The sequence below is a fragment of the Hypanus sabinus genome, chromosome 3, assembly GCF_030144855.1.
Source record: "Hypanus sabinus isolate sHypSab1 chromosome 3, sHypSab1.hap1, whole genome shotgun sequence".
Taxonomy (NCBI): domain Eukaryota; kingdom Metazoa; phylum Chordata; class Chondrichthyes; order Myliobatiformes; family Dasyatidae; genus Hypanus; species Hypanus sabinus.
In genome coordinates this window covers 54,601,239-54,627,727 of record NC_082708.1, presented here as the reverse complement: position 1 = coordinate 54,627,727, position 26,489 = coordinate 54,601,239, and the positions used below count along the sequence as shown (strand labels likewise).

Below are 26,489 nucleotides of genomic sequence, written 5' to 3'. Positions count from 1 at the left end.
TCTTTTGCTAAAATATGTGATTTGTATGTGGTGCAGTATTTATTTCTGTAAACTTATATCACTTAATTACTCACTTGTTGATAATTCTACAAACAGTGAGCTCTGCGTTTATTTTGCGATGAAAAGTTTGAATAATATTTGGAATAGTGTTTATAAAGAAGGGAGTTTTATGCTTCCATTAGGTTATTTGCTCCTCTTAACCATTCTATTGTCTGCTTTCTGATGATGAATATGTGATCACTGATCTTTTACATCAAATACTAAAGTAAAAGCATTCCAATTAAATGTATCAACATGGATTTTCATATGATGTTTTGAGTCAGGGTAGCTTCCCACCTGATGGCATGAATATAGATTTCTTGAACTTCTGGTAATGCCACCCCTCCCCCCCCATTTCACCATTCCCCGTTCCCCTCTCTCACCTCATCTGCTTTCCTGCCCATCACCACCCTCTGGTGCTCCTCCCCTTCCATGGCCTGTCCTCTCCCACCAGAATCCTCTTTCTCTAGCCCTTTATTTCTTTCACCTATCTACTTCCCAGCCCGAGACATCGACTGTTTACTCTTTTCCATAGATGCTGTCCGGCCTGCTGAGTTCCTCCTATATTTCGTGTGTGTTGCTGCAGGCCAACACTGGTGAGCAGGTTCGGGGAATAAGCTTCTCTAATGCATGTATGTATCTCATAGCACTGTCGTCATTTAAGCAGGAGACTCTTCAACTACTAGTGTTTACCAGAACGGTCAAGGGAACATCTATTTTAGTGGCTCTGTGTATGGCATTTACCACCATCTCCCTACCATCACCTCACTAAGCTTTGAAACAGGTTTGGAAAGGAAATTTTTACAAGGAGATCCACATTAAGACAAATGTGGATAGCATGTGATAGTAGGGAACTCTGACAACTTGCCACTGACCAGCAAAAGGAGTGATATTTATGTTTTTTTTTAAATTCATTTATTTATCCCTGCACACTAAGAGCAATTAACACGCAGCCCATTGTGAAAACAAATACTCAGTGCCAGAGATGGCTTGGCAATAATGACTAAATTAAACATTTCTGTGGTGTCTAGCGGAAAAGTGCTGAACTTCCATGCTGTCCTCTTGTTTGGTGAGCCTCTCCGAGTGATACTGATGCTGCAAAGATCAGGAACACTCAGGGTGAACCGAACAAGAATTTCCTCACTTCTGTGCCATTGTTCTACTGTCTATCTTGCCACAAAACGTTCTTCTGAGGGTAGGAGAAAATAATAAGGGAATCCAGCCATTTTAAAATATGTCAGCTGTCTGACTTCAATGCTCACTTGGAATGTATCAATTGTACAGAGTCATTAAATGGAGAAAAACTGCACCAGAGACGGTAATCCAAATGGTTTCATATAGCCAGGCAGATTCCAAACAACCATAAATGCCATATTGAGAAACTTTTAAGACGCAGTTTGCTGCACAGAATCACAAACAAGACCAATAAAAAAGTCGGTTTGGGGATGTGAATTGCGGTTGATGGGTGCAACATGCTGACTGTATAATGAAGGAATTGTGGAAGCTGTCAACTTGAGTGACTACTGCAGCAGTGATTGCATGGTAGTCTTAATATATACAGATCAGATAATCCACCACTGTCAGAAGAAGTATTTTAAAATTTATTCTAGCATAAATAAAAGCACTGACAAAGAGGAACAAACACACTGAATATATGCAGTACACTGCATGTGATAATTGGATTAAAAATCAGATCCGAAAAGTTTTTATAATCATACAAATCAGAAAAGGTGGCTCAAGTTAACACAGGTCCCTTGGAAGATGAGAAGGTGGAATTAATATTTGGTAATGTGGGAACAGCAATGGCTGTGGAGGACATGTGTAACTTGCCAAAGAGAGATGGAGAGAGAAATTTGATGGAATTCTTCAAAAGAAAAAATAACAACGTCCTGTAATTTCCATGCTGTTAAATATTGTTGGGCAAGAATTTCGCAATTCATAGAGTGCTTGCAAGAAAATAGCATATCATAGAAGTACAGAGATATTAGAGAGCACCGGAGTTGTTCCTTAAGTTGTGGGGATGTCTCAATCTATCCTGACATTATGTTATACTTAACACTGAAAACAGCTTGGGAGCATATTACTTTTGAAGAAAGATAAAGCACATAGAACATAGAATAGTACAGCACATTACAGGCCTTTCAGCCCACAATGTTGTGCCAACCCTCAAACCCTGCCTCCCATATAACCCCCCACCTTAAATTCCTCCATATACCTGTCTAGTAGTCTCTTAAACTTCACTAAAGTATCTGCCTCCACCACTGACTCAGGCAGTGCATTCCACGCACCAACCACTCTCTGAGTAAAAAACCTTCCTCTAATATCCCCCTTGAACTTCCCTCCCCTTACCTTAAAGCCATGTCCTCTTGTACTGAGCAGTGATACCCTGGGGAAGAGGCACTGGCTGTCCACTCTGTCTATTCCTCTTAATATCTTGTGCACCTCTTTCATGTCTCCTCTCATCCTCCTTCTCTCCAAAGAGTAAAGCCCTAAATCTCTGATCATAATCCATACTCTCTAAACCAGGCAGCGTCCTGGTAAATCTCTTCTGTACCCTTTCCAATGCTTCCACATGCTTCCTAGGCTGACACAGTACTCCAAATGCGGCCTAACTAGAGTTTGATGTTCAGAAGAATCACGATAGGGATTGGAGCTAATACAATTCTGTAATTGTTTTTGCTGAAGCAAAGAAGAAATATATAAGTGATTTGATACAGGGGGAATGCAGGGGGATCTCATTGGAACCTACCGAAGGTTGGAAGGACTAGATAGGGTGGATGACGAGAGGATGTTTTCTATGGGTGGGAGTATCCAGAGGCAGAGGGCACAGCCTCAAAATTGAGGGGTGACCCTTTAGAACAGAGATAAGGAGGAATTTGTTTAGCCAGAGAGTAGTAAATCTGCAGAATGATCTGCCACAGACTGCGGTGGAGGCCAAGTCTGTGTATATTGTACAATGTACTGTGTATGTTAATCAAAATGGCTTCTTTGGTTTGCTAGAGCAGGAATGCTTTTATGTCTGGTAAGTGTTTTCTCTTGCAGTTGTTTAGCTTTGGACTTGCTGATATGGGGATTGTATTCATTTGTTAATCAATGGGGAATGTTATTTTGTCTTGTGAGGCTGGGAGCTTGGTGGGTTTCGCGGTCTTTTGAGGGTAGGCAGGAAGGAGACGCCGAGGAAGGTGGACGTGCGCTGCACTGCTCGGTCGACCACCTGGATGGTCCCAGGTCCAAGGACGTGGAGGTGGGAGGAAAGTGACGAGGGGTCGAATGGTTTGATGTTTGAGCTCCAACGATGTGCACTAAACTGACTGAACTTTGATAAGTTGGCGCCTTTTACTTTATTTTCTTTTCCTTCATATATATATTGTATTGCATAGTACTCTTTTTAGTTTTAGTAAAATCTTTAAAGTGTATTTGATAACGGTATCTGGTGTGAATTTGATATGGTGTGTGTGCGCGCAGCATAAACTTGATTCTCACAGCACCTGCATGTACGGGAGGTGGGATTGGTGAGTGGCTGGATCTCCTTTTCCCCTAGACATATACCAGCCTGTTGGGTAAGTGTTACATATACTTAAGGCGGAAGTTGATCAGTTCCTGATCGGTCAGGGCATCAAAGGATATAGCGGGAAGGCAGATGTATGGGGTTGAGTGGGATCAGGGATCTGCCATGATAGAATGACGGAGCAGACTTGATGAGCTGAATGGCCTAATTCTGCTCCTATGTCTATGTCTTATGGTCTAATCGTGATTATTTTCTGTGGTTAGAGTGTAAGGGATTCAATCTGAAGAGCAAGAAGAATAACCTTATAGATGCTGCCTGGCCTGCTGTGTTCCACTAGCATTTTGTGTGTGTTGTAAGAAGAATAAAGGGCCTGTTTTGTTCCCAACTGGTTTAAAAGTAAATCACATATAATGAGGGAATTATATATAATTTCTTCAGTCACATTACAGCATTCCAAAAATGTGTAAGATGTTCAATGAGTAACGTCACAAATGAAATAGGTAAGAAATGGCTATTGATAAAATGAAGCTCAAAAGTGACAGCATTTCTCTGCATTACACAAAGAACACCACTAATTGTTGGCATTTTAAATATAAGCAAGGCAAATTGCCGCAATTCTACCTTAAGATGTTCTTAGTAGAAATTCTATCACAATGCTTCATGCACATCGTATTTAAAGGTTCTTTCAAAAGTTAATTGTAGTGCAATTCTGTTGGAACAGTTTACATCATTGAATGCTTTTATCGTTTGGGTAGCTTTTCAAATAATTTATCTCGAGAATCTTCAGGAACAAGATAAAACAGCTGATGCACAAATGTATTTTATTTTGGTTACTTTGTTCTTTTCTGCTAGAACCTTCAGGAAATAATGTTTCTTGCCCAAAAGCTAGTATACTTGGTGAAATGTTTTCAATTGAGTTTTGTATTCCATTTGAAGGTGGCAAGGAAGACAAATGCAAAGCTATCATTTATTTCAAGTGGAGTAGAATACTAATGCAAGGATATAATACTGAGGCTTCATGAGGCATTGGTCAGATTGCACTGGGAGTTCTAAGAGCCTTTTGGGGCTCTGATCTAAGAAAGGGTGTGCTGTACTTTAGCAAGGTTCCGGGGAGATTCACAAGATCGATCCCGGTAATTAAAGGGTTAATACACGAGAAGAGTGTGTGGCTCTGGACCTGTACTCACTGGAGTTTAGAAGAACGAGGATCTCATTGAAACCTATTGAATATTGAAAGGCCTCGATAGAGTGGACGTGGAGGGATTGTTTCCTATGGTGGGGGAATCTAGGACCAGAGGGCACAGCCTCAGAATAGAAGGACATCCATTCAGAACACAGATGAGGAGGAATTTCTTTAGCCAGAGGAAGGTGAATCTGTGGAATTTGTTGCCACAGGTGGCTTTGGAGGCTTGGTCATTAGGTGTATTTAAATGGAGGTTGATAGGCTCTTGGTTAGTAAGAGTGTCAAATGTTAAGGGGAGAAAACAGTAGAATGGGGTTGAGAGGGATTATAAATCAGACATGATTGAATGGTGGAACAGACTTGATGGGCCAAATGGCCCAATTGTACTCATATGTCTCATGATCTTAAATAGTATCCACTTGGTGACATTTTAAAACTCTTCTTAAAATTAAAAGTTTGGTTGGGACCACAGTTCTATGTGATGTATAGTTTGCAATCTGTGGGAAATTCTGTATGATCCTGTGTTAGCTCCACTTATAATTAAATTTACTGGATATTCAGAAAAATACTTGGGAGAAAATGCTGTTCTTTCTAAAAATTCAGTTGGATGATGACCTACAATGCTGCAATTTTTTTTTACAGTCATCGGGTTACTTCAAATTTGTCTGCAAAATGCCTGTACTTTTCCTAGGCATTGCATATTAAAAAGGTAAATTATTTATTTTAATTATTGTTACATGTTTCAATATTAAGCAAATGTGGTCAGTTTCATATAATTCAGAAGGGGGAAAAACCTTTTAATTGTTAACATTATGCTCAAGGCAATTTGCAGGTTTATTAGACCAATACCTGGAATAAACAGGTTATCTAACAAGGTTGGACAGAATGGAATTTAGAAGTGCTCCTGATTTACTGAAGCATAACCTTCCTTCTGTGTTCAATTTGCATATCAAGAAATAGCATTCTTCTAGCTTCCTTAACTGCTTGCTGCAGCTGCATACCAACATTCAGTGAATCAGCCATTAGGACATCTAGATCCCACTGAGACTCAAAAGATCTGCAACTTCTAGACAAATGCTTCTTTTACTCCTCCCTGCCAAAATGGATAATGTTGGTTCAGTAAACAGTAAAAAAAATAGGTATGTTTCCAGTTGTTTCTAGGTGACAATGAACCATCAAGCAATTCCGGAATGTCAGCTTTGGACTGCATCAATTCACACTCGTCCTCTCAGATGTTGAACAATCTCTACGCCCATCAGACCTCCACCCGCTCCCATACTGGGCTACAAAACTAGAAATATACAGATAGGGGCAAGCTCTGAATATAATAAACAGTGCAGGTTTTGCACAAAGTGGACTCCAGTTGTTTCAAAATATGATTAAAATCATGATTAACTGAATTATTTTTAATCACATGATCAATTGTAATTCCTTTTAATTGCTTTTCAAACTTAAAATTCTACCATAGTAATATTTGAAATGAAAGCAGGAGCTTTCCCCCTTGCAAGGCCTAATATTTTAGCATCAATAAAAGCTAAGCTGGTCATTAGATCACTATTGTTGCTGTTTGTGGGAGCCAGAGAACATGCTTCCCAGAAGTGATTATACTTCAAAAATATGATTTTAGGAAAGGGATTTGCTTTTTATGAATGTTATTGAAAAACATCTTTAAAATGTCTTTAAATGTTAATTACTCAATATTTACTTTGGTACCTTCAAACACAATACCACATATTCCTGCTGACTCACTCCTTACATTTATTCATTCTGTTATCTTGAATTAATTATTATAAATGTTTGGCCACAACTAGGCTATCAGGTCCATTGCTAATTAATGTACCATACCATTCTGTCCAATCTCTTTGATTGACTTGTATATTGAATGAAGCGATATTGATAAATCATGGTTGGAGGTTTTGATATTATCCTTCTTTCAAAATTGTAGGATATGAGTCATCATGGCCTGCCAATTTTGGGTTTCTTTCAGTTTACAGAAAAAAAATCCTCATTAAATTTTACTAGCAACATCATTTGTAAAAACCAAATTTTCCAGTGGCACAAAAATTTATACTTAGCATCAACAGTGTGAAAAACCAGAAGGGAGAGAATTAATAAGACAGAAATGCTGGAGATTCTCAGCAGGGCAGGCAGCAAGTACGATTATTTGTTGGGTTGATTATCTCTCAGTAGAACTCACTTCTAATACAAGATTATCAACAAAGACCAGTCAATTATTTCTAGCATCCCATGTTTTATTTCAGATTTGCAGTACTTGGCTTTGGGGAAGGAGAAAAAGTGGACTTACCAATGAAACCCGACGAGGGGGGGTTTGGCTGTATCTTTTCCTGAGTGTTTTCCTGGATTATATCCCAAAGCTGCCAGACAAATTTTGGATGGAGAATGTAGAAGGGCTGGTCAGGGTTCTTCCTTCGATGTCGCAAATAGGGTGTGAACAGGTTGTAGTCTGGCTTCCTGTACCACTGTGGAACATAGAGTGTGCATTAAATGGGGACCAAAATGCTCATTTTTAAAGCTGCAGTTCAAAACAGGAAGAAAAGTTATTCTTTTTATAAATTTATCATGAATTGTAAAGAAATAAATTTCAGTGAGCTTTGTAAACAACCAGGCATCTGTGCTGCTCCTATGGCAGTTTGCAAAAATTATCCCCTATTGTAGAACCATAGGCAAGGTGAATGTTCCAGCAGTTCTATCATGAGACATACTCTATTTGAGTGGTGCACATGTTATTGAATAATTGATCAATAATTGATTGGAAATGTTTTGTGAGCTTTTGATACACTGCGCATTATCAATACAACTTATACAATTGTTTACTATGCACTCATGGTTCATAATGCAAACCTTGAACACTGGGTGAAGGCCTCACCACCATCATTTCAATTGCAGGCCTTTGTCTGTGGTGAATTGTCTGGGACATGGCACCATCAGTCAACCTTCATGTTCCTGTCTTCGACCACCTAAAGTGAACTAATTAGCTGGAAATGCGAGGTGTGGGTGAGGAGGGGCATAATCCTTGTTCTAGGATCTCACCACTGGGACCACAACGTCCTGTTACCTACTCTGGGTATGTAGTAACCAATTATATAAACACATCTACCCCAAAAACGGCATTACTAGTAGGCTTATTAGTTTCCATCCACAAGGGATTACAGAGGACAATATTTCATAAATATCTAGATGAGCACACCTTTAATTATTTACAGATAGAATGGAGAACAGGCCCCTCCTACCCAACAAACCACACTGGCCAGCAACCCACATATTTAACGCAGCCTAATCACAGGACAATTTACAAAGACCAATTTATCTGCTTTGGGAGGAAACCCATGCAGTCTCTGGGAGAACATACAAACTCTTTACAGACGGTGCAGGAATTGAACTCCAAATTCCAGAACACTCCAAGTGGTAAGAACAATGTACTAACCACAAAGCCATCGTAGTGCCCCAACGTGAACTATCAAGAGTACAGTCCAAGTGCTGGTAAGACAATTTAGTGTTGATGGATACTAATGTTTGATGAGGGCACAGTGGCTCCACAACAGTTTCCACATTGTGCAGCACGGATGAATAGCTAACATCTAAAGGCCCAGGTAGGAAATAATGGCCTTGCTGTAAACGAGTTCAAAGTTCACAATACATTTACGATCAGAGTATATATACATTATACAACCCTGAGATTTGTCTCCTAATAGGCAGCCTGAAACGAAGAAACTGAAAAGAGCCTATTTAAAAAAAGACTGTTAAATGGTGAATATGCAAAGAGAGAAAAAAAAATCATGCAAATAAAGAATAGAAGCAAATAGCTTTCTGAACTGAAGTCCACAGAAACTATCCTGTCTGCAGAGAATAGTTCAGCACAGAAGGGAGCAGCGAGTTGAACCCACCTAACCCTTGCCTATGGTCCTGATACCCTGACCTTTTCAGTCTGGACCAGCACCTAAATCACCACCAAACACTGGGTTCAGTCACTTCGAGACTCTCTGGGGCACAGACCCTGCTGTCTCAATTCAGCCTGTTCCCAACCTTTCCAATTTGGCCTGGTGCTTAAATTGTTCGAAACTCAGGCCTTCCTCACTCTCAGCTGCCTCATATCACCCAGGCCCTGCCACAGTCCAAAGTCCAAAAGGAAGTTATTGACCATTGCTTGTGATCATCGTTTGCCAGAAAAAGAGTGACTAAATAAGTATCTCGTTATCCTTGTTTCATTAGCCATCAGAAGTCCTTGAGATCAGTAGTACCATCTGATACACCATCAATAACTCTTGGAGACGGGAGGTGAACAATAGGCTTTTATTAGCAGCAAAAAGGGAGCACGACATTTCGGAGACTGAGGGGGGAGCAGTGCCCCAATCGCCTTTATACAGGGGACTGTGGGAGGAGCCACAGGAGCAGTCAGCAGAGGGGCGTGTCCAGACAGGTATATGTAGTTCACCATACCATCTTAAACCAGTGTAGGTTCAATAAGCAGAAAATATTTAGCAGATTTCTTTTTGAGGCCAAGGAGTTACCTAACAACTGTTTCAGTTTTGAATAAACAGGGGAAAATGGGCACAAGGTGAATTTTTAAGAGACATTGACTTGTAATGCTCAGGAAAAGATTATGCTAATGTTAAAGATTCTGTTGATAGAGCCTGGCTGATGTTTTGTCTATTTATCCAAATTTATTGTTCACCATCAGGGTAGCATGATTTTAAGCAGCAGCTTAAGAGTCAGGTTCAGATTCTTTTATTTATGACATGTACATCGAAACATACAATGAAATGAGTCACTTGTATTAACAACCACCACCACCTGATGATGTGCAAATGACACATTTTTTGTTATCTTTGCATTTGGGCACATCCTTATTTAAGGGGAAGAAAGTTTTAAGTCTGATTCAATTTTGGCCTGAAACAGGATTTCTGGTGAGATTACTTTTCATTACGGCCATGTAAATACAGTACTCAAGTGAAATGCACCAGGGGCATGTTTAATTCAAAATGCAACTCGTTGCAGCAGATCATGAAAAAAATGAACAGATAGAATTCAGGAATTCCATCCTCACCAACCATGAGGCAGAGCTTCAGTTTTTTGGGCCTAATGGATATAAACTCATTTACCATGTTTTCAGCAGATAATAGGATAAAGGAGGGGAAAAGGAAGAATACTGTGAACAGCAAGAATTGGACAGTCTCTAAAATAATCCAGAAAACAGAGTAAAAAAATGCAGGAAATTATTTTAAAAATATAGAAACTATTGAAACTGGAAAACATATGTTGACTGAGTAAATAAAAATAATCTAAGAATAGTGGTAAAAATGATGGCTCCACAGCAACCTCTACTGAAATCAAGAGGTTAAAGAATGAAGGGGAGAGGACCCCAACACATAAAGTATTAAAAAATGCACAAAATGCACATGTATACAAATTCTTAAAGGGAAAGTGTTGCTATGGCCAATGTAGCTACAGGCAATTCCGTGTGGTAGATGAAATGAAAAATAAATATAGTAACTGAGGAATTATACTTTCCGGAATGGAGATGCGGGGTTAATTTGAAGGGGACCCAACTTAAAATAATTACTGATAACTGTTTTATGCATACATCTTATTTTATTCATTACAATGTTTATCTTCATCTGTGTTCTATATAATCATCATTTTCCTTCTTGAACTACTTTAATTATCAAACCCTATTCTCATTGCATAATTCCTTGTTTACAATATCTCTTAACCTCGCCTTGGAAAATAATTCCTTGGGTACTTCATCATAAACTCCTTTAATAAAAACATGCATTATCTATATTCACCAACAAGAGTTTGCCTTTTTTAATGCTGTTGCTGGGTGTAATTTGTGTGGGATGATGACTTGTCAGATGTGTAGGCTGATGCTAATTTGTGCAGCATTCCATTGTTGCAATGTTGTTCTCCAATATTATAGAGAATGCTGAGGAGAATTAATAACAAACAGCAAATCGGCTAATGGCGAGTCTGCTGCTCAAAATGATTATATTGATCATTTGATTTCTTAAGACAACTTAGCCCTGCTCTGTGAATTAATGGCCTCGTATTTATATATTCTCAATGTGTCCCAAAGCCCATTAAGTTGACAAATCATCTTTAAATGTTGGCAAATATACTAAGGGAAACCATTTGTACATTTCTAATCTTCTTGAATAGTAATTAAGTAAATAGAGGATAGATATAGTCCAGATGGAAAGCCAAGACCCTGCTTCTCTTCAAGTTGCTTGGTCAGGTTTTTTGAAACATAAAATGGGGAAAACAATAAGAGGGCTGGTTTTACAGCTTAACTGAAACAGCTTCATAAATACAGCATTATCAGATTATTATAGTTTCAGAACTGGGTCTCAAATCTAAACCTGTCCAGCACAGAGATCGATGAGTCAGAACTGAACTACGGTGAAACAATGATCAGTCGTGCTGGCCACATTATATATTAACACACATGTGCTTCAACTTCACTCCCAAAATCTCCACTAATGTAAACCATTCCACTGATTAAATATCCAGCACAAAAATTCCATTTGTCCCTCTTACCTTCAGCAAGTTTATTGAGTAAGGTGCAGGATCCCAGGCCACCAGAACCACATTCTTGAATAGAGTGCTATTATTAAACTTGTGCTCCGGGTTAACAAGAATCTAGAAATAAGGAAATAGAAACCATTTTAAAAACTTTAAGTAATAAGACCATAAGACATTGGGCAGAATTGGGCTACTTGGCCCTTTGGGTCTATTCCACCATTCCATCATGGCTTACTTATTATCTCTCTCAACCCCATTCTCCCTGTAACTTTTGATGCCCTGATTAATCAAGAACCTATTCGCTTCTGCCTTAAATATATCCAGTGACTTGGCCTGTACAGCCATCTGTTGCAATGAGTTCCACAGATTCACCAACCTCTGGTTAAAGTAGTATAACTTCATATGCTTAACTTATTCAGAGCAATTGAAGTGGTAAGTCAAATCCCTCAAATACTACATGAAATAGTGAAAAGAAATTATGCAATCTTGTTTAATTATTCAAAAGATAATCAGTGTATGTTGAACCGAAGAGTAATACTGTATAAATTTAATTTATATAAAAATGGATGTATGGATAGCAGAAAAGCAATACATTTCATTATAATAATATAGCAATGGCTACTTTTATTCTTGTACTGTACACCTTAAGCTGTTCATAAACTCTAATGATAAGAGGTTATTCTCGGTAAGAAGTTAACCTGTGTGTGCCAGTTAAAGAACAAGTTCTGATTAAAACCACAACCCTTCTATTTAAATAAGAATCTTCTAGATGATAATTTACAGGTCAGGAAAGGGTTTCTGCTTAGAAAAGTCCCCATCTGGCTTTCCAACATTTTGTTCAACAGTTCTTATTCTTCATGGTCTACACAAGTATGAGTAACCAATCACTGAAATTAAATAAGCAAGGTTCATAACCCATTCTCCACAGCAGCTATAGAATTACCAAGGAGTCTTCATTGAGCACTCGACGATATAGTAAGCTCAGGTACACTTATGAGAATAGCTTGTGAACTGAAACACCAAAACTATAATGCACTATCAGCCCCGTCAACTGTTCCTTTAAAAAGGTGCTTCTGCTAAGATCCTTACGGAATGAGAAAGCAGTGTAGGTGGATGATGTGCATGATGCAGAGACCATATTATTAAGAGGGTAATCTTTTGCTCTAATCACTTGGTTAATTTCTTTCAGACATGGTAACCACCATCACCCATTCAAGACAACATGGAAATGTTGCTGATACTCCATGCTCCTCTAACACATCTGACTCGAGTACATTCCTCATAAGCAAGATGACATTTTGTAATAGAATGCATATGATTTCTATAGAGTAGGGCCTTTAGTGTTCTTCAGAACAGTTGCAATTTGGTGTTTCTGGTATATCAGAGTCTTATATTTACTACATTTACTGTATTAAAAGGATCATTCGAGACAGGGAGTTCAGCATGGTTATGGTGCTTTTAAGTGAGGCTATCAATGAACAAGCAATAAAATTCCCCTGTTTACCCATCGACTTAATGGTGCTGGAATGTGGAAGTGCTGACTGGTCGGTGGAATTTCTGAAGCAGTGAATGAACCTGTAACTCATCCTGATCTACTTCTTTCAAAAACTATCCCAGGTTTAAAGATGGGGTCTTTAATATGTTTCAGTATTAAATATGTTCTAACAGTCTCCACGCAAAATAATCCCATTTAATCCTTTATGCTCACTAATTCCACACTCTGCAATGAAGCTTTATTTTGCAACAATTCGGTAACTATCCCTGCAAAATTAATCCATTGATCATGTCTCCTGCCATTCTGCAAATGTCACAATTATCTTTTGACATGAGATTTGTTCTTGTAATAAAAGGCAGGAAGATAACTGGTGCTTGAACTAATGATGATCTTTGAATTTTTATCTTCAAAATGTGATTTCTAGTTTCTCTGTAAAATGTTTTACATTGGCCTGAACGATACTTACCTATTGTAGATCATTACTTAGAGAACTGTCAGCACATTTGACCATGCTTCACAAATATCACAGAGTCCAAGAATGGAGCTCAGATGTCCTCAGTGTAGAGACCGGATGCATATAGAACCATAGAACATTACAGCACAGAAACAGGCCCTTTGGCCCTTCTTGGCTGTGCCGAACCATTTTTCTGCCTAGTCCCACTGACCTGCACCTGGAACATATCCCTCCATACACTCTCATCCATGTGCCTGTCCAAGTTTTTCTTAAATGTTAAAAGTGAGCCTGCATTTACCACTTCATCTGGTGGCTCATTCCACACTCCCACCACTCTCTATATGAAGAAGCCCCCCCCCCACCAATGTTCCCTTTAAACTTTTCCCCCTTCACCCTTAACCCATGTCCTCTGGTTTTTTTCCCTCCCTAGTCTCAGTGGAAAAAGCCTGCTTGCATTCACTCTATCTATACCCATCATAATTTTATATACCTCTATAAAATCTCCCCTCATTCTTCTACACTTTAGGGAATAAAGTCCTAACCTATTCAACCTTTCTCTGTAACTCAGTTTCTCAAGTCCCTGCAACATCCTTATAAACCTTCTCTGCACTCTTTCAACTTTATTAATATCCTTCCTGTAATTCGGTGACCAAAACTGCACAAAATACTCCAAATTCAGCCTCACCAATACTTTATACAACCTCACCATAACATTCCAACTCTTATACTCAATACTTTGATTTATAAAGGCCAATGTACCAAAAGCTCTCTTTACTACCCTATCTACCTGTGACATCACTTTTAGGGAATTTTGTATCTATTCCTAGATCCCTCTGTTCTACTGCACTCCTCAGTGCCCTACCATTTACCTTGTACCTTGGTTCTACCTTGGTTTTTCCCTTCCAAAGTGCGATTATTGTCTGTATTAAACTCCATCTGCCATTTTTCAGCCCATTTTTCAAGCTGGTCCAAATCCCTCTGCAAGCTTTGAAAACCTTTCTCACTGTCCACTACACCTCTCTGTATCATAGCAAATTTGCTGATCCAATTTATCACATTATCATCCAGATCATTGATATAGATAACAAATTTCAATGGACCCAGCACTGATCCCTGTGGCACACCACTAGTCACAGGCCTCCACTCAGAGTAGCAATCCTTCACTACCACTCTGACTTCTCCCATTGAGCCAATGTCTAATCCAATTTACTACCTCACCATGTATACCTAGCGACTGAATCTTCCTAACTAATCTCCCATGCGGGACCTTGTCAAAGGCCTTACTGAAGTGACCCCTTATGTGGGTCAGCTCCATTTATTTGAGTGTGGATCCCAATCTTGATGGAGAAGTTAATTGCAAGTAGTTTTTATTTCAACCTTTATATTACTTAATCTCAGTGATTTTGATCAATTTATTTCAGTTAAGTGTGTTTTAAATTAATATTTTAACATATACTCAAAGTCAGTAAAACAAAAAGCTGGTCATTGACTTTGGGAAGGAGGTAGTGCAACTGCTTCTGTTGACATTAACAGTGATGAGGTCAAGAGGGTTGAGTGTTTCACGTTCCTAGGAGAAAGCATCACCAATAGCCTGTCCTGATCTAACCATTTTGAAGCCTTTGCTAAAAAAAATCACCAGGACCTCAATGTCCTTAGGAAGCGAAAGGAATTTTGCACGTTCCCTTTGACCCATAACAGTTTTAATCAATTCACCGAGGAAAGCATCATATCCAGATGTATCCTGATTTGGTACGGCAACTGCTTCACCCATGACCGCAAGAAAGCACAGAGGGTTGTGGACACGGCTCAGCACATTACAGAAGCCAGCCTCTCCTCCTTGGACTCTGTCTACACTTCTCACTGCCTCAGTAAGACATCCCACCTACTCTGCCATCAGGCAGAAGTCACAAAAACAGATACACATCAATAAAACGATGCCTGTGCTGAAACTCATTGAGAACAATACCACGATCTCTCCTATTTAACGTGTACACTTGGGAATATGCAAGTGACTGGTTGCGTGCCAGAATATGTCTGAGCCTGGTTTTCTCTGACAGTAAAATTACTCTAAGTTCTCTCTGATGAAATGAAAGAGTAAAATTTTGCTAGACCCTACATTTTATTGCACTACTCAAATAGTACAGATAACAATTCTACTTTACTGTCATCCTTGCCCTTACATTCTTGACAGTTATGTACATTTATGCTCTTGTTTCAGAAGAATGAGGTGGGAGAGTTTGCCAGGTGATGACTCATTCCTCTTGCTGTTGTTTTTAATTGTTCAGTCAGTGTGAATAGAAGTTCAGAAAGGGGTTCTCCGCAGCGAAGTTCTGAGCTGACTGTACACCAGCAGTTCAGCGAATATGGTAAGTATAGACTAGGAATAAATAAACGAACACTACATGTGAACGAGAACCAGAAGTCCCTGCCTCTCACTGAAATGGAGGGGCAGGGAGTGCTGTCCTCAAACCTGCAAAAGTTGGGGGGGGGGGAGGGTCATCACTTCTCCCTGCCTTTCCTCACAATCAGGGATGTAATCTGTAATATTTTCCAAAGGAAAGTTGCACATCTAGCAGCTCCAGCATGCTGGGCTCAATTCTAACCTCTAGTGGATTTCACATGACTACATGGGCTTGCCCCCAGCTGCTGCAGTTTCCACCCACCTCCCAATCACGTTCCGACTGGTGGATTGATTGGCTCCTGTGTATACAGATCATAGCATCCGAGGGGAGTTAATGAGATTGCGAGGAAGATAAATTGGAAGTAGTATAGGATTAGTGCAAGTCGGTGCTTGTTTGATAGTGTCTTTGTGGGTTGTGCTGTGCGACTCTGTTAGGGAAGAAATAAAATGACAAAGCTTGCCTTGCCTATTGTCTTATTTAAGTAGTTAGAAAACATAGAAACATAGAAAACCTACAGCACAATACAGGCCCTTCAGCCCACAAAGCTGAGCCGAACATGTCCTTACCTTATAAATTACCAAGAATTACCCGTGGTCCTCTATTTTTCTAAGCTCCATGTACCTATCCAGGAGTCTCTTAAATGACCCTATCGTATCTGCCTCCACCACAGTCACCAGCAGCCCATTCCATGCACTCACTACTCTCTGCATAAAAAACTTACCCCTGACATCTCCTCTGTACCTACTTCCAAGCACTTTAAAACTGTGCCCTCTCGTGTTAGCCATTTCAGCCCTGGGAAAAAGCCTCTGACTATCCACATGATCAATTCCTCTAATCATCTTGTACATCTCTATCAGGTCACCTCTCATCCTCTGTCACTCCAAGGAGAAAAGGCCGAGTTCATTCAACCGATTCTCATAAGGCATGCTCCCCAATCAAGGCAACATCCTCGTAAATCTCCTCTGCACCCTTTCCATGTTTTCCACGTCTTCCTGTAGTGAGACAACCAGAATTGAGCACAGTACTGCAAGTGGGGTCTGACCAGAGTCCGATATAGCTGCAACATTACCTCTTGGCTCTTAAACTCAATCCCATGATTGTTGGAGGCCAATACACCGTATGCCTTCTTAACCTCAGAGTCAACCTGTGCAGCTGCTTTGAGTGTCCTATGGACTTGGACCCCAAGATCCGTCTGATCCTCCACATCGCCAAGAGTCTTACCATTAATGCTGTATTCTGCCATCATGTTTGACCTACCAAAATGAATCACCTCACACTTATTTGGGTTGAACTCCATCTGCCACTTCTCAGCTCAGTTTTGCATCCTATCAATGTCCCACTGTAAGCTCTGACAGGCCTCCACACTATCCACAACAGCCCCAACCTTTGTGTCATCAGCAAACTTACTAATCCATCCCTCCACTTCCTCATCCAGGTCATTTATAAAGTTCATTCACGAAGAGTGAAGGTCCCAGAACAGATCCCTGAGGCACTCCACTGGTCACGGACAACCATGCAGAATATGACACATCCACAACCACTCTTTGCCTTCTGTGGGCAAGCCTATTCTGGATCCACAAAGCAATGTCCCCTTGGATCCCAGGCCTCCTTACTTTCTCAATAAGCCTTACATGGGGTACCTTATCAAATGGCTTGCTGAAATCCATACACACTACTCTACCTTCATCAGTGTGCTTAGTCACATCCTCAGAAAATTCAATCAGGCTCGTATGGCACGACCTGCCTTTGACAAAGCCATGCTGACTATTCGCAATCATATTATGCCTCTCCAAATGTTCATAAATCCTGTCTCTCAGGATCTTCTCCATCAGCTTACCAACCACTGAAGTACTACTCACTGGTCTATAATTTCCTGGGCTATCTCTACTTCCTTTCTTGAATAAAGGAACAACATCCACAGCCCCCCAATTCCCCAGAACCTCTCCTGTCCCCATTGATGATGCAAAGATCATCGCCAGAGGCTCAGCAATCTCCTCCCTCGCCTCCCACAGTAGCCCGGGGTTCATCTCATCCGGTCCCAGTGACTTATCCAACTTGATGCTTTCCAGAAGCTACAGAACATCCTCTTCCTTAATATCTACATGCTCAAGCTTTACAATCTGCTGTAAGTCATCCCTACAATCACCAAGATCCTTATCCGTAGTGAATACTGAAGCAAAGTATTCATTAAATACTTCCACTATACTTGCACTGGTTCCATACACACTTTTCCACTGTCACACATGATTGGTCCTATTCTCTCATGTCTTATCCTCTTGCTCTTCACATACTTGTAGAATGCCTTGGGGTTTTCCTGAATCCTGTCCGCCAAGGCCTTCTCATGGCCCCTCCTGGCTCTCCTAATTTCATTCTTATGCTCCTTTCTGCTAGCCTTATAATCTCCTAGTTATCCAGTTGAAAAAAATAGAATATACAATCCAACGCTACATGTTAATATCTCAAGTTCCGATGATTGCTACAACCATTCCCTCCTTCTCCCTGCTGATGGTTGCCAGAGCAGTAGCAGGATATCCACAGGAGTGGCGAAGAGGCCAGACACTGATATTTTGTATACTGCTCCTCTGGTATCCATCACCGGTATCTTGCTGAAATTAATAGACATTAAGAGAAACTCCAAGGAACTTTAAGAAAGCAATCTCATCCCATAGACAGGTATATGGAGGAATTTAAGGTGGGGGGGGGGGGTTATATGGGAGGCAGGGTTTAAGGGTCGGCATAACATTGTGGGCCGAAGGGCCTGTACTGTGCTGTATTGTTCTGTGATCTATGTCAAGTGACTCTGGGGATAGAAAGTTGATCTGCAAGGATCTAACTAAAGCCCTGAAAGAACGGTATGACAGTAAAGCTCGGAGTGACTGAGGTTAGGTTGAATACTGGAAAAGTGTAGCATGGATTTTACAGTCGCCTTTTTATTGCAATTTACATGATCTTATCTGCAGGAGTGATTAGTGAAACAATTTCTCACTCATACATCTGTATAGGTGTAATTATTCTGGTGAATTACATGAGCAATGCTGATGGCAAGTGTCAACATAATCAGAGCTAATTAGCAGTTGTAAAAGCCATCACAATTTATTCCTAACATTGGCTTTACACTGCAGTAAAAAAAACTCAGCTCTTACCTGCAGCCACCATAGGATGCTATAATTCTTATAAACTGCAGGACCGTGCAAGTTCTCTGAGGTTTCACACAGGAAAATTTGTTCAATTTGTGTTCCTTCTTGTATAATTTTGTCTAATTTAATGTTTGTAATTTACGATTTTCTCGTGTATCTGATGCTATGTGCATGTGATGTTGCAGATTGTTAAACTGTTATTTCAGTGCACCTGTGCACACATGTACTTGTGTTTATGACCAAAAAAACTCAACTTTGATTTTAAACAGGGAGTTGGTTTACCACTGGTTAGTTATGGAACACCACGACACAGAAATAGGCCCTTCAGTCCATCCAGTCCATGCTGAACTATTATTCTGCCTAGACCCATTGACCCGCACCTGGACCAGAGCCTTCCATACCCCTGCCATGCATAAGCTTATCCAAACTGCTCTTAAATGTTGGAATCCAACCCACATCGACTTGCTTGCTCCACACTCAATACCCTCTGAATGAAGAAGATACCCCTCAAACATTTCACCTTTCACCCTTGACCCATAGGCCTCTGGCTTTTTAGTCTCTTTCACCCTCAGTGGAAAAAGCCTACTTGTATTTAGCCCACCTACATCCCTCAAGATTTTGTACACCTGTATCAAATTTCCCCTCATTCTCCTCTGCTCCTTCCAGGGAATAAAGTCCTAACTTGGTGGAGTTATATAAAATTTGGTTTCTTGGGATTGTGGTAAAGTTTTTGATGTGAAAAGCAGAAATTGATTTCCATGCATGCTGTGGAGTATTAACTGAAAAGCATACACATGTTGATTTGCTTTGAGAGGGGACCAGCCCTGAAGCCAGCTCATTGCCAGAGTTTGCTTCCAGTCAAGTGCAAAGCATGATGGATGATCTACACTCAAGTTCTGACCTGGGAATGGGAGAGGGGAGTGGTTCTGAATTTCATCTCTGAATCTAGATGGAGGGGCTTATCTGATGCAAGAAAAGGTCTTCCTTCCCCAACTCCTGGCAGGAGATTAAACCCAGATTTCTGGGGATCTTAGTTCCACAAATCTTGAGGGATTGCACTGGGATTCAATTAATCTGAGGGTTGAGGAACTCTGATTGCAACCTGATATTCAGATCCCAGGATCTGGTTTGTTGGGAATAGTGTGTGAAAGGATGCATTCTTGCTTCTCCCAGTCTACAGAGGAAGCTGGTTAGCCTCAGTGTCTTACAGTATCCTTTGCACAATCCTTGGATTTTAATTCCCAACCCCAACTGCTGAAGGACATTGAACATACTCCTAAAAGATTCAGTGTAGATAACCTGTGGAACATACAGAAGTACAGCACAGAAAGAGGCCATTTGGCCCAACATGCCGATGCTTGTTTAACTAATCCCAGCTGCTTGCAAAATGGTCTGTATCTATTTCCTGCCCGTTCATGTGGCTCTTAAATGTTGCTATAGTATCTGCTTCGACAGTGACCCTGGCAGCTTGTTCCAGACATCTAGCACCTTCTGTTCAAAAACTTGCTTTGCAATTTTAAAAAAATTCCCTCTTTACATTAAATCTATGCCCTCCAGTGTTTTATAATTCAAACCTGAAGTCTACACTTTCTACACCTCTCATGATTTTATGATTTTCTATTGACTGCAGGGCTGCAGAGTAATTAATTCAGTGTATTCAGCCTCTCCAATCCTGGTGAATCTCTTCTACACTCTCTCCAGTGTCTACTCCTTCCTGTACTGTGGCAATAGAACTGCACATCATGCTCCAAGTGTGGCCCGACTGAAGTTTTAAAGTCAAAATTTCAAAGTACGCATGTTATCATAAACTACCTTGAGATTCATTTTCTTGCAGGTATTTACAGGAAAGAAATACAATAGAATTTTACAAAAAAAATTAAACATAAATAAAGAATGACCAACATACAAAAGAAGAAAATCTGAAAATAAATAAATACTGAGAACATGAGTTGTAAAGAGTCCTTGAAAGTAGAGCTGTAGGTCGAAGAATCAGTTCAGAGTAGTGGCGATTGAAGTCATTCACGCTGGTACATGAGTTTGATTGTTGTAAGGTAATAATGACTTAAAATAGACAGTAACACAACTCTCAGCTTTTATACTCTCACTGATTAGAGCAAACATGCTGAAGACCTTTATTATCACTTACCCAATTGCAGTGCCACATTCAGGGTGCTATGGATTTGCACCTCTAAAGATATGTGATATATCAGAGGGACAACAAATAGATGAGGGCCAAAAATAGGTCCAAGGTTACATTGCTAATGGCTCCAGACAACACAGAGCTAAAACGTAATCAATTGTTACTACTTTCTATCTATGACTGGTTCAGCTGATGTCAATCTCACCAGCAGGCCTCACCAAAAGAGAGATCCAATGGTCAAACGTGTAAAACCAAAACCTTTCCCCTATCAATGGGATCAGCACATTATGTTTCTGTTATTTGTGTTAGAATACATCTTTGGTGTAATTTTTTAAAATATGTTTCAGAAAATTTGAAGCTTTCATAAAACATTTAACAATTATCTACATAAAATTGGAGAGCTGCCAAAAGTGAAACACTGACAATATTATGATAAATGCAAACAATAAAATCCCTCTATGTCCTGCCTTTGACTGTAAATTAACAGATTTCTGCTCTATTCCATCCTTAGCCATAACACCGTTCCCTCTGTGCAACCTCAAGCTCCTTAAAGGGACGTGCTAACAGAAAGTTTCTGACTATAGAAGAATTTACTCTGATTTGCCTTAAAAGAATTTCGTCGCCAATCACTGTGAGAGACTTTACTCTGTTAGCGAACAGAAATAAAGACACAGACCTCAGTATACAGTTAACCCTTTTACTACGTGATCATGGGCAGCCGTTGTCTTATGACTCTAACAATGTCAGGTTATATCTTAGATTTATACAGGAAATTTTGGGCAATAGCCAACAGCTAAACATACTTGGTCAACGATTTTCAAGGCACTTGTTAGGTATCAGCAAGTTTTTTAATGTTCCCACGTGACACACAAAATCCGAGATACACGTCTACAGTTAGTTCCTCTATTTGCTACTTGCTAGACAGCTCAGCAGTACCTCATTGTTGGCATGATCTATGTCTGACTATTGTCAGCTCACAAGTAAGGCAGTGTCTGTCTCTTATCCCGTCACCCTCATGATGCAGGTCTTGAGCAATACCTAGCTCGTCAAGCTTGACAACAACACTTAACTCAAAATTAATCTTAATTTTACCATTTTCTTCCACACCGCCACAGCAATAATTTCATATTTGTAATAACCTACATAAAGATATTATTAATAAATAAACTGGAAAAGAAATTATTTTAGTTTACATGTGATTGCTGTCGTGCAGGTGAATATTTTATAGTGTAAAGCAAATATAGCTGAAACAAGATACAGAAAAGTGGTGATCACTCACTTGTGAGTTAATAACACGGATCGTGGTTTTGCTTCCAACGTCCTTCTCATAACCTTGCGTAGGGGCTGCATTAAATCTTAGAACTGCATCATGGGAATCTGGAAAACATAAAGCAAAACTACCTTCACACTTATTCAGGAATTGTAGAGAATGGAATTGCATTGGTCTATTTATTTGACGTGCTTTCTGAAAATGAGAACTAATAATATATATTTAGTCTTTACCTTGGCATTTGTAGAGATACCATTAAAATAGCCATCAGAGAGTATAGTTGCATTCTCCTGATTTATTTCCAACTTTTTACACTGCTTACTGATCAAGCCAAGCAGCTATACAAAAACTTACTTCATCATTTGCAGAAATGTATAAATGTAACAAGATTTAAAAAACACAGGCATAACAAAGGTACTTAAAACACAACTGAAGAAGCCTACCAACACAACACAATTGCTTCTAGTAATAAAAATTGTGATTAGACAAAGATGCCACCTGAAAATTTTACCTAATTCACTTCTCTTTCCACCTCTAAAAGTGAACGGTACCTACACCAATAATTGACCGAAGTTTTGAAAATCCAGGGTGGAATTTAATAAAAAATAATGGAGTGAGATAAGTTAACAAATAGTATGATGCTGAAATTCATTCACATGTTGCTAAGTTCTTATCAGACCAAACAAGTAAATTTGTATCATTAAGCAATTGTGATGGATTATAAACATGAGAATGCAACATGACAACATTCACACTAATTTCATACCAATTGACTACTGTGGATACAGTGCATTACAAATATGTATAACCCTTTATTGTCCACAAGATGGCAGAATAGATCTTTCAGTTCTGGCACAGAGGGCATCAGATCTTCCACACAATACATGGAAATGCACTTGTTGGCCGCCCCAGCATTTTTCCACACTATACTTAATATAACTATGACACTGCATGAAATTTGAGGCAACCACCTAATAGAGTTAATATTCCTCCAGAATTAGACAGAAAAACACAATGGAGCAAAGCAAAATACAAACAGCTGTTAGAGAGCTGGTCTAGCAGCGTCCCTGGAGGCAAAGCGATGATCATTGTTTCAGATTCAGACATTGCATCAGGAGCCAGTGTGCAGTTTGTGTTCGGCTTCACCGTGGTAGTGGAAAGGGTGAAATACAGTATGGGAACGGGAAGGGGGATTCAAATGACATGCAACCAGAAGTTCAAGATGCTCATTGCAGAGAGATCGCTTTGCAAAGCCATTCCCCAGTCTACAATTGGTCTCGTCAATGTGGAGGAGGCCATATTGAAAGAACTGAATGCAACAGACTAGGTTGAGGTGCTGGGTGTGAACAACTGCCTCACCTGGAAGGGTTGTTGTGGTATTGCGAGGGGAAGTGAAGGGATGCATGTTGCATTTTTAATGTTTGCTGGGGAAAGCGTGAAGGGATAGGACGAGGAGGAGTGAGTGGACCAGGGAGTCATGGAGAAGGTGGTCCTGCTGAAAGTACAAAGGGGAAGATGCAGCTGGTGGTGGGATCTCAATGGAGCTGGTGGAAGTCATGAAGAATAATGCGCTGAATGTGGGGAGTATCAGGAAGAAAGAAGTGAAGACCAAGGACATTCTTTCTCTGCTCTGTCCGGTGGGTGGAAGAGGTCTGAGAGCAGAAGAGTAGGGAATGGAGGAAATGCATATGAAGTCTCCAAACAATGTAACAGAGGAGAAACCATGTTTGCTGAAGAAGGGATTTCAGGAGTCCAGGATAGGAAAGCCACAACTTAGCAACAGATGCTTGACCTGCAGAATTCTTCTAGCGGTTGCTATTTTGCTTTAGATTCCAGCAACTGCTGTCCTTTCTGTTTATAATGGAGCAAAGAAAGCTGTACCTTTCAGAATAAAATTTTAAAATATTTCCAAAACTGCCACCACAAAATGAGAAAGGAGTGGGGTCAAGCATGCTGTGACTGTTTCACTCTTGCTATATTGAAACCCAGTTTACATTTTTTAACTCCTTATAGTTGCAGTTATGTAAAGCAAAGGTTTTTTTAACAGACTCTCTGTATAGCTCCGGTAATAAGGGAAGCCTTTGGAGTGTAATTGTTGATGTACATTTACTACCTTCAGTGTGGTTCTTAGTACCATTTACAACACGTATGTATAAGGATCTATGACAAATAAACTCTTTGCGGGCTTCCAGCCTGGTACAGGTGTCGATTATAACTGATGTTTTGATGACAAACTTCCAGAATAATAAGCACTCAAAGAAAAGAGGGTTTGAAACAAGATTTAAAAGCCAGAACCACACTTGTGGTCTAACAAGTATGTTGCAAAGCTTCCACAAAATCATCAAATCCAAACGTGGTATGGATGAAGCCAAGTCATTATCCTAACATTCAAGCAATGGTCACCAATCACCCCAAAAGGCTGGGTAAATTAGTCCACGTGGCTCCCGAAACAAGTGCTTTACTCTGATCTTCACTGTGGCATGAGATTTCCAAGAAGACATAGAAGCTACTTCGTATGCTCTCAAACTCTCCGGGGAAAAATGCAATCTTTTCTACCACTGATGGAAATACCTGGTGCACGATCACAGAAAAATGGGAAGGTACATCGTGGAAGGCGCTAAGCAGGAGGAAGCCACGTGCTAACAGAAGGATCACTTAGCCATAACCACAATCCCATCAAATAACACCTACACGATGCAGAAAACACGGGGTGGGCTGCATCATGGGGTGTGGGGAATTAAGGTCCAGGCTTTAACAGATGGAGTGAAGAAGCCCAAAGCATAATTCCATTCACAAAATGATGACTGGATGCAAACCACACAGATAAGCCATGTTCTATAAAAAATTAACCACTTGAGTGTTAGAATTAGGTAATGTGTTTTTGGTAGAGCTACTAACTCAGGAAAAAAATGCATCAATTGAATCATTTCTTACAAAAGCTATAAAAATGCCTAAAGAATGAATAGTTCTAATTTTACAGGTTTATTTTACCTCTGAACTATTTGTTAAGTAATGGGAAGGATCAGTAATAAGATTGGAAGTTTTCATCATTACCAAGTTTGAAATTTCTTTCTTCCATCCTAGTCTGCTCCAGGATTCTAACTCTAACCTGCTCCTAGTTCTACTCCAATGCTGCACTGTATGTACAAACTCAGCTAGCAAACATAGCCATCTGTCTCTCCTGCCTCTTGCCTCTTCATATCTTCCCCCAAATATTAAAAGCTCTCATTCACAGGGCTTTTCTTCCACCTCTTGTATGAGCGGGCACAGAAACATAAGATTACAAGTTATCGTTCTCCAGTCATCAGCCAACAGACATACGTCAAAGTTGTGTCTCACAAGGTAATTAACCTGACTCATGGACTACAAATTCCAGATGTTATTGGTGAAAATGTCACAGTCACAACAATGTGGATCTAAGTAGCTCCCTTCATATTTACATCCGACTAATATATAACCTATACTTGCGATTGAGCATTTGGGAGACTAACAGTATGGATTTGCTAGCCACCATGGAGCCACTGTGAACTGTTAGGGTATTGAACAGATTGCAGGAATGGAACCCAGCTGTAACCCAGGAGGACCTGGAGCAAGCAGGGCAGTTAGACCGAGCTGTAACCTGGGAGGACCTGAAACAGAGCAGTTTGACCCAACCATAACCTGGAAGGACCAGCAGCAGTCGGGCAGTTAGACCCAGCTGTAACCTGGGAGGACCTGCAGCAGCTGAGCAGTTAGACCCAGCCACAATGTGGGAGGACCTGTAGCAGGTGAGCAGTTAAACCCAGCTGTAACCTGGGAGGACCTGCAGCAGCTGAGCAGTAAGACCCAGCCACAATGTGGGAGGACCTGTAGCAGGTGAGCAGTTAGACCCAGCTGTAACCTGGGAGGACCTGCAGCAGTCGGGCAGTTAGACCCAGCCACAGTGTGGGAGGACCTGCAGCAGTCGGGCAGTTAGACCCAGCCACAGTGTGGGAGGACCTGTAGCAGGTGGGCAGTTAGACCCAGCCACAGTGTGGGAGGACCTGTAGCAGGTGGGCAGTTAGACCCAGCTGTAACCTGGGAGGACCTGCAGCAGCTGAGCAGTTAGACCCAGCTGTAACCTGGGAGGACCTGCAGCAGCTGAGCAGTTAGACCCAGCCACAGTGTGGGAGGACCTGCAGTAGTCGGGCAGTTAGACCCAGCCACAGTGTGGGAGGACCTGTAGCAGGTGGGCAGTTAGACCCAGCTGTAACCTGGGAGGACCTGCAGCAGCTGAGCAGTTAGACCTAGCTGTAACCTGGGAGGACCTGCAGCAGCTGAGCAGTTAGACCCAGCTGTAACC

The 26,489-nt window shown here is 40.5% G+C and overlaps 1 protein-coding gene across 4 annotated transcripts in view; it reads right to left on the bottom strand.

Moving 5' to 3' along the window:
• LOC132391329 (beta-galactoside alpha-2,6-sialyltransferase 2-like) overlaps positions 1 to 26,489 on the bottom strand; it is a 91,564-nt gene that overhangs the window by 20,206 nt on the left and 44,869 nt on the right. For all 4 annotated transcript variants that reach the window (XM_059964369.1, XM_059964368.1, XM_059964370.1 and 1 more), the window contains 3 exons: positions 22,178 to 22,275; positions 11,286 to 11,387; positions 7,036 to 7,210 (listed from right to left, as the gene is read on the bottom strand). In XM_059964369.1, coding sequence (XP_059820352.1) covers positions 7,036 to 7,210; positions 11,286 to 11,387; positions 22,178 to 22,275 — 375 coding nt within the window. The remainder of the gene's footprint in view (positions 1 to 7,035; positions 7,211 to 11,285; positions 11,388 to 22,177; positions 22,276 to 26,489) is intronic.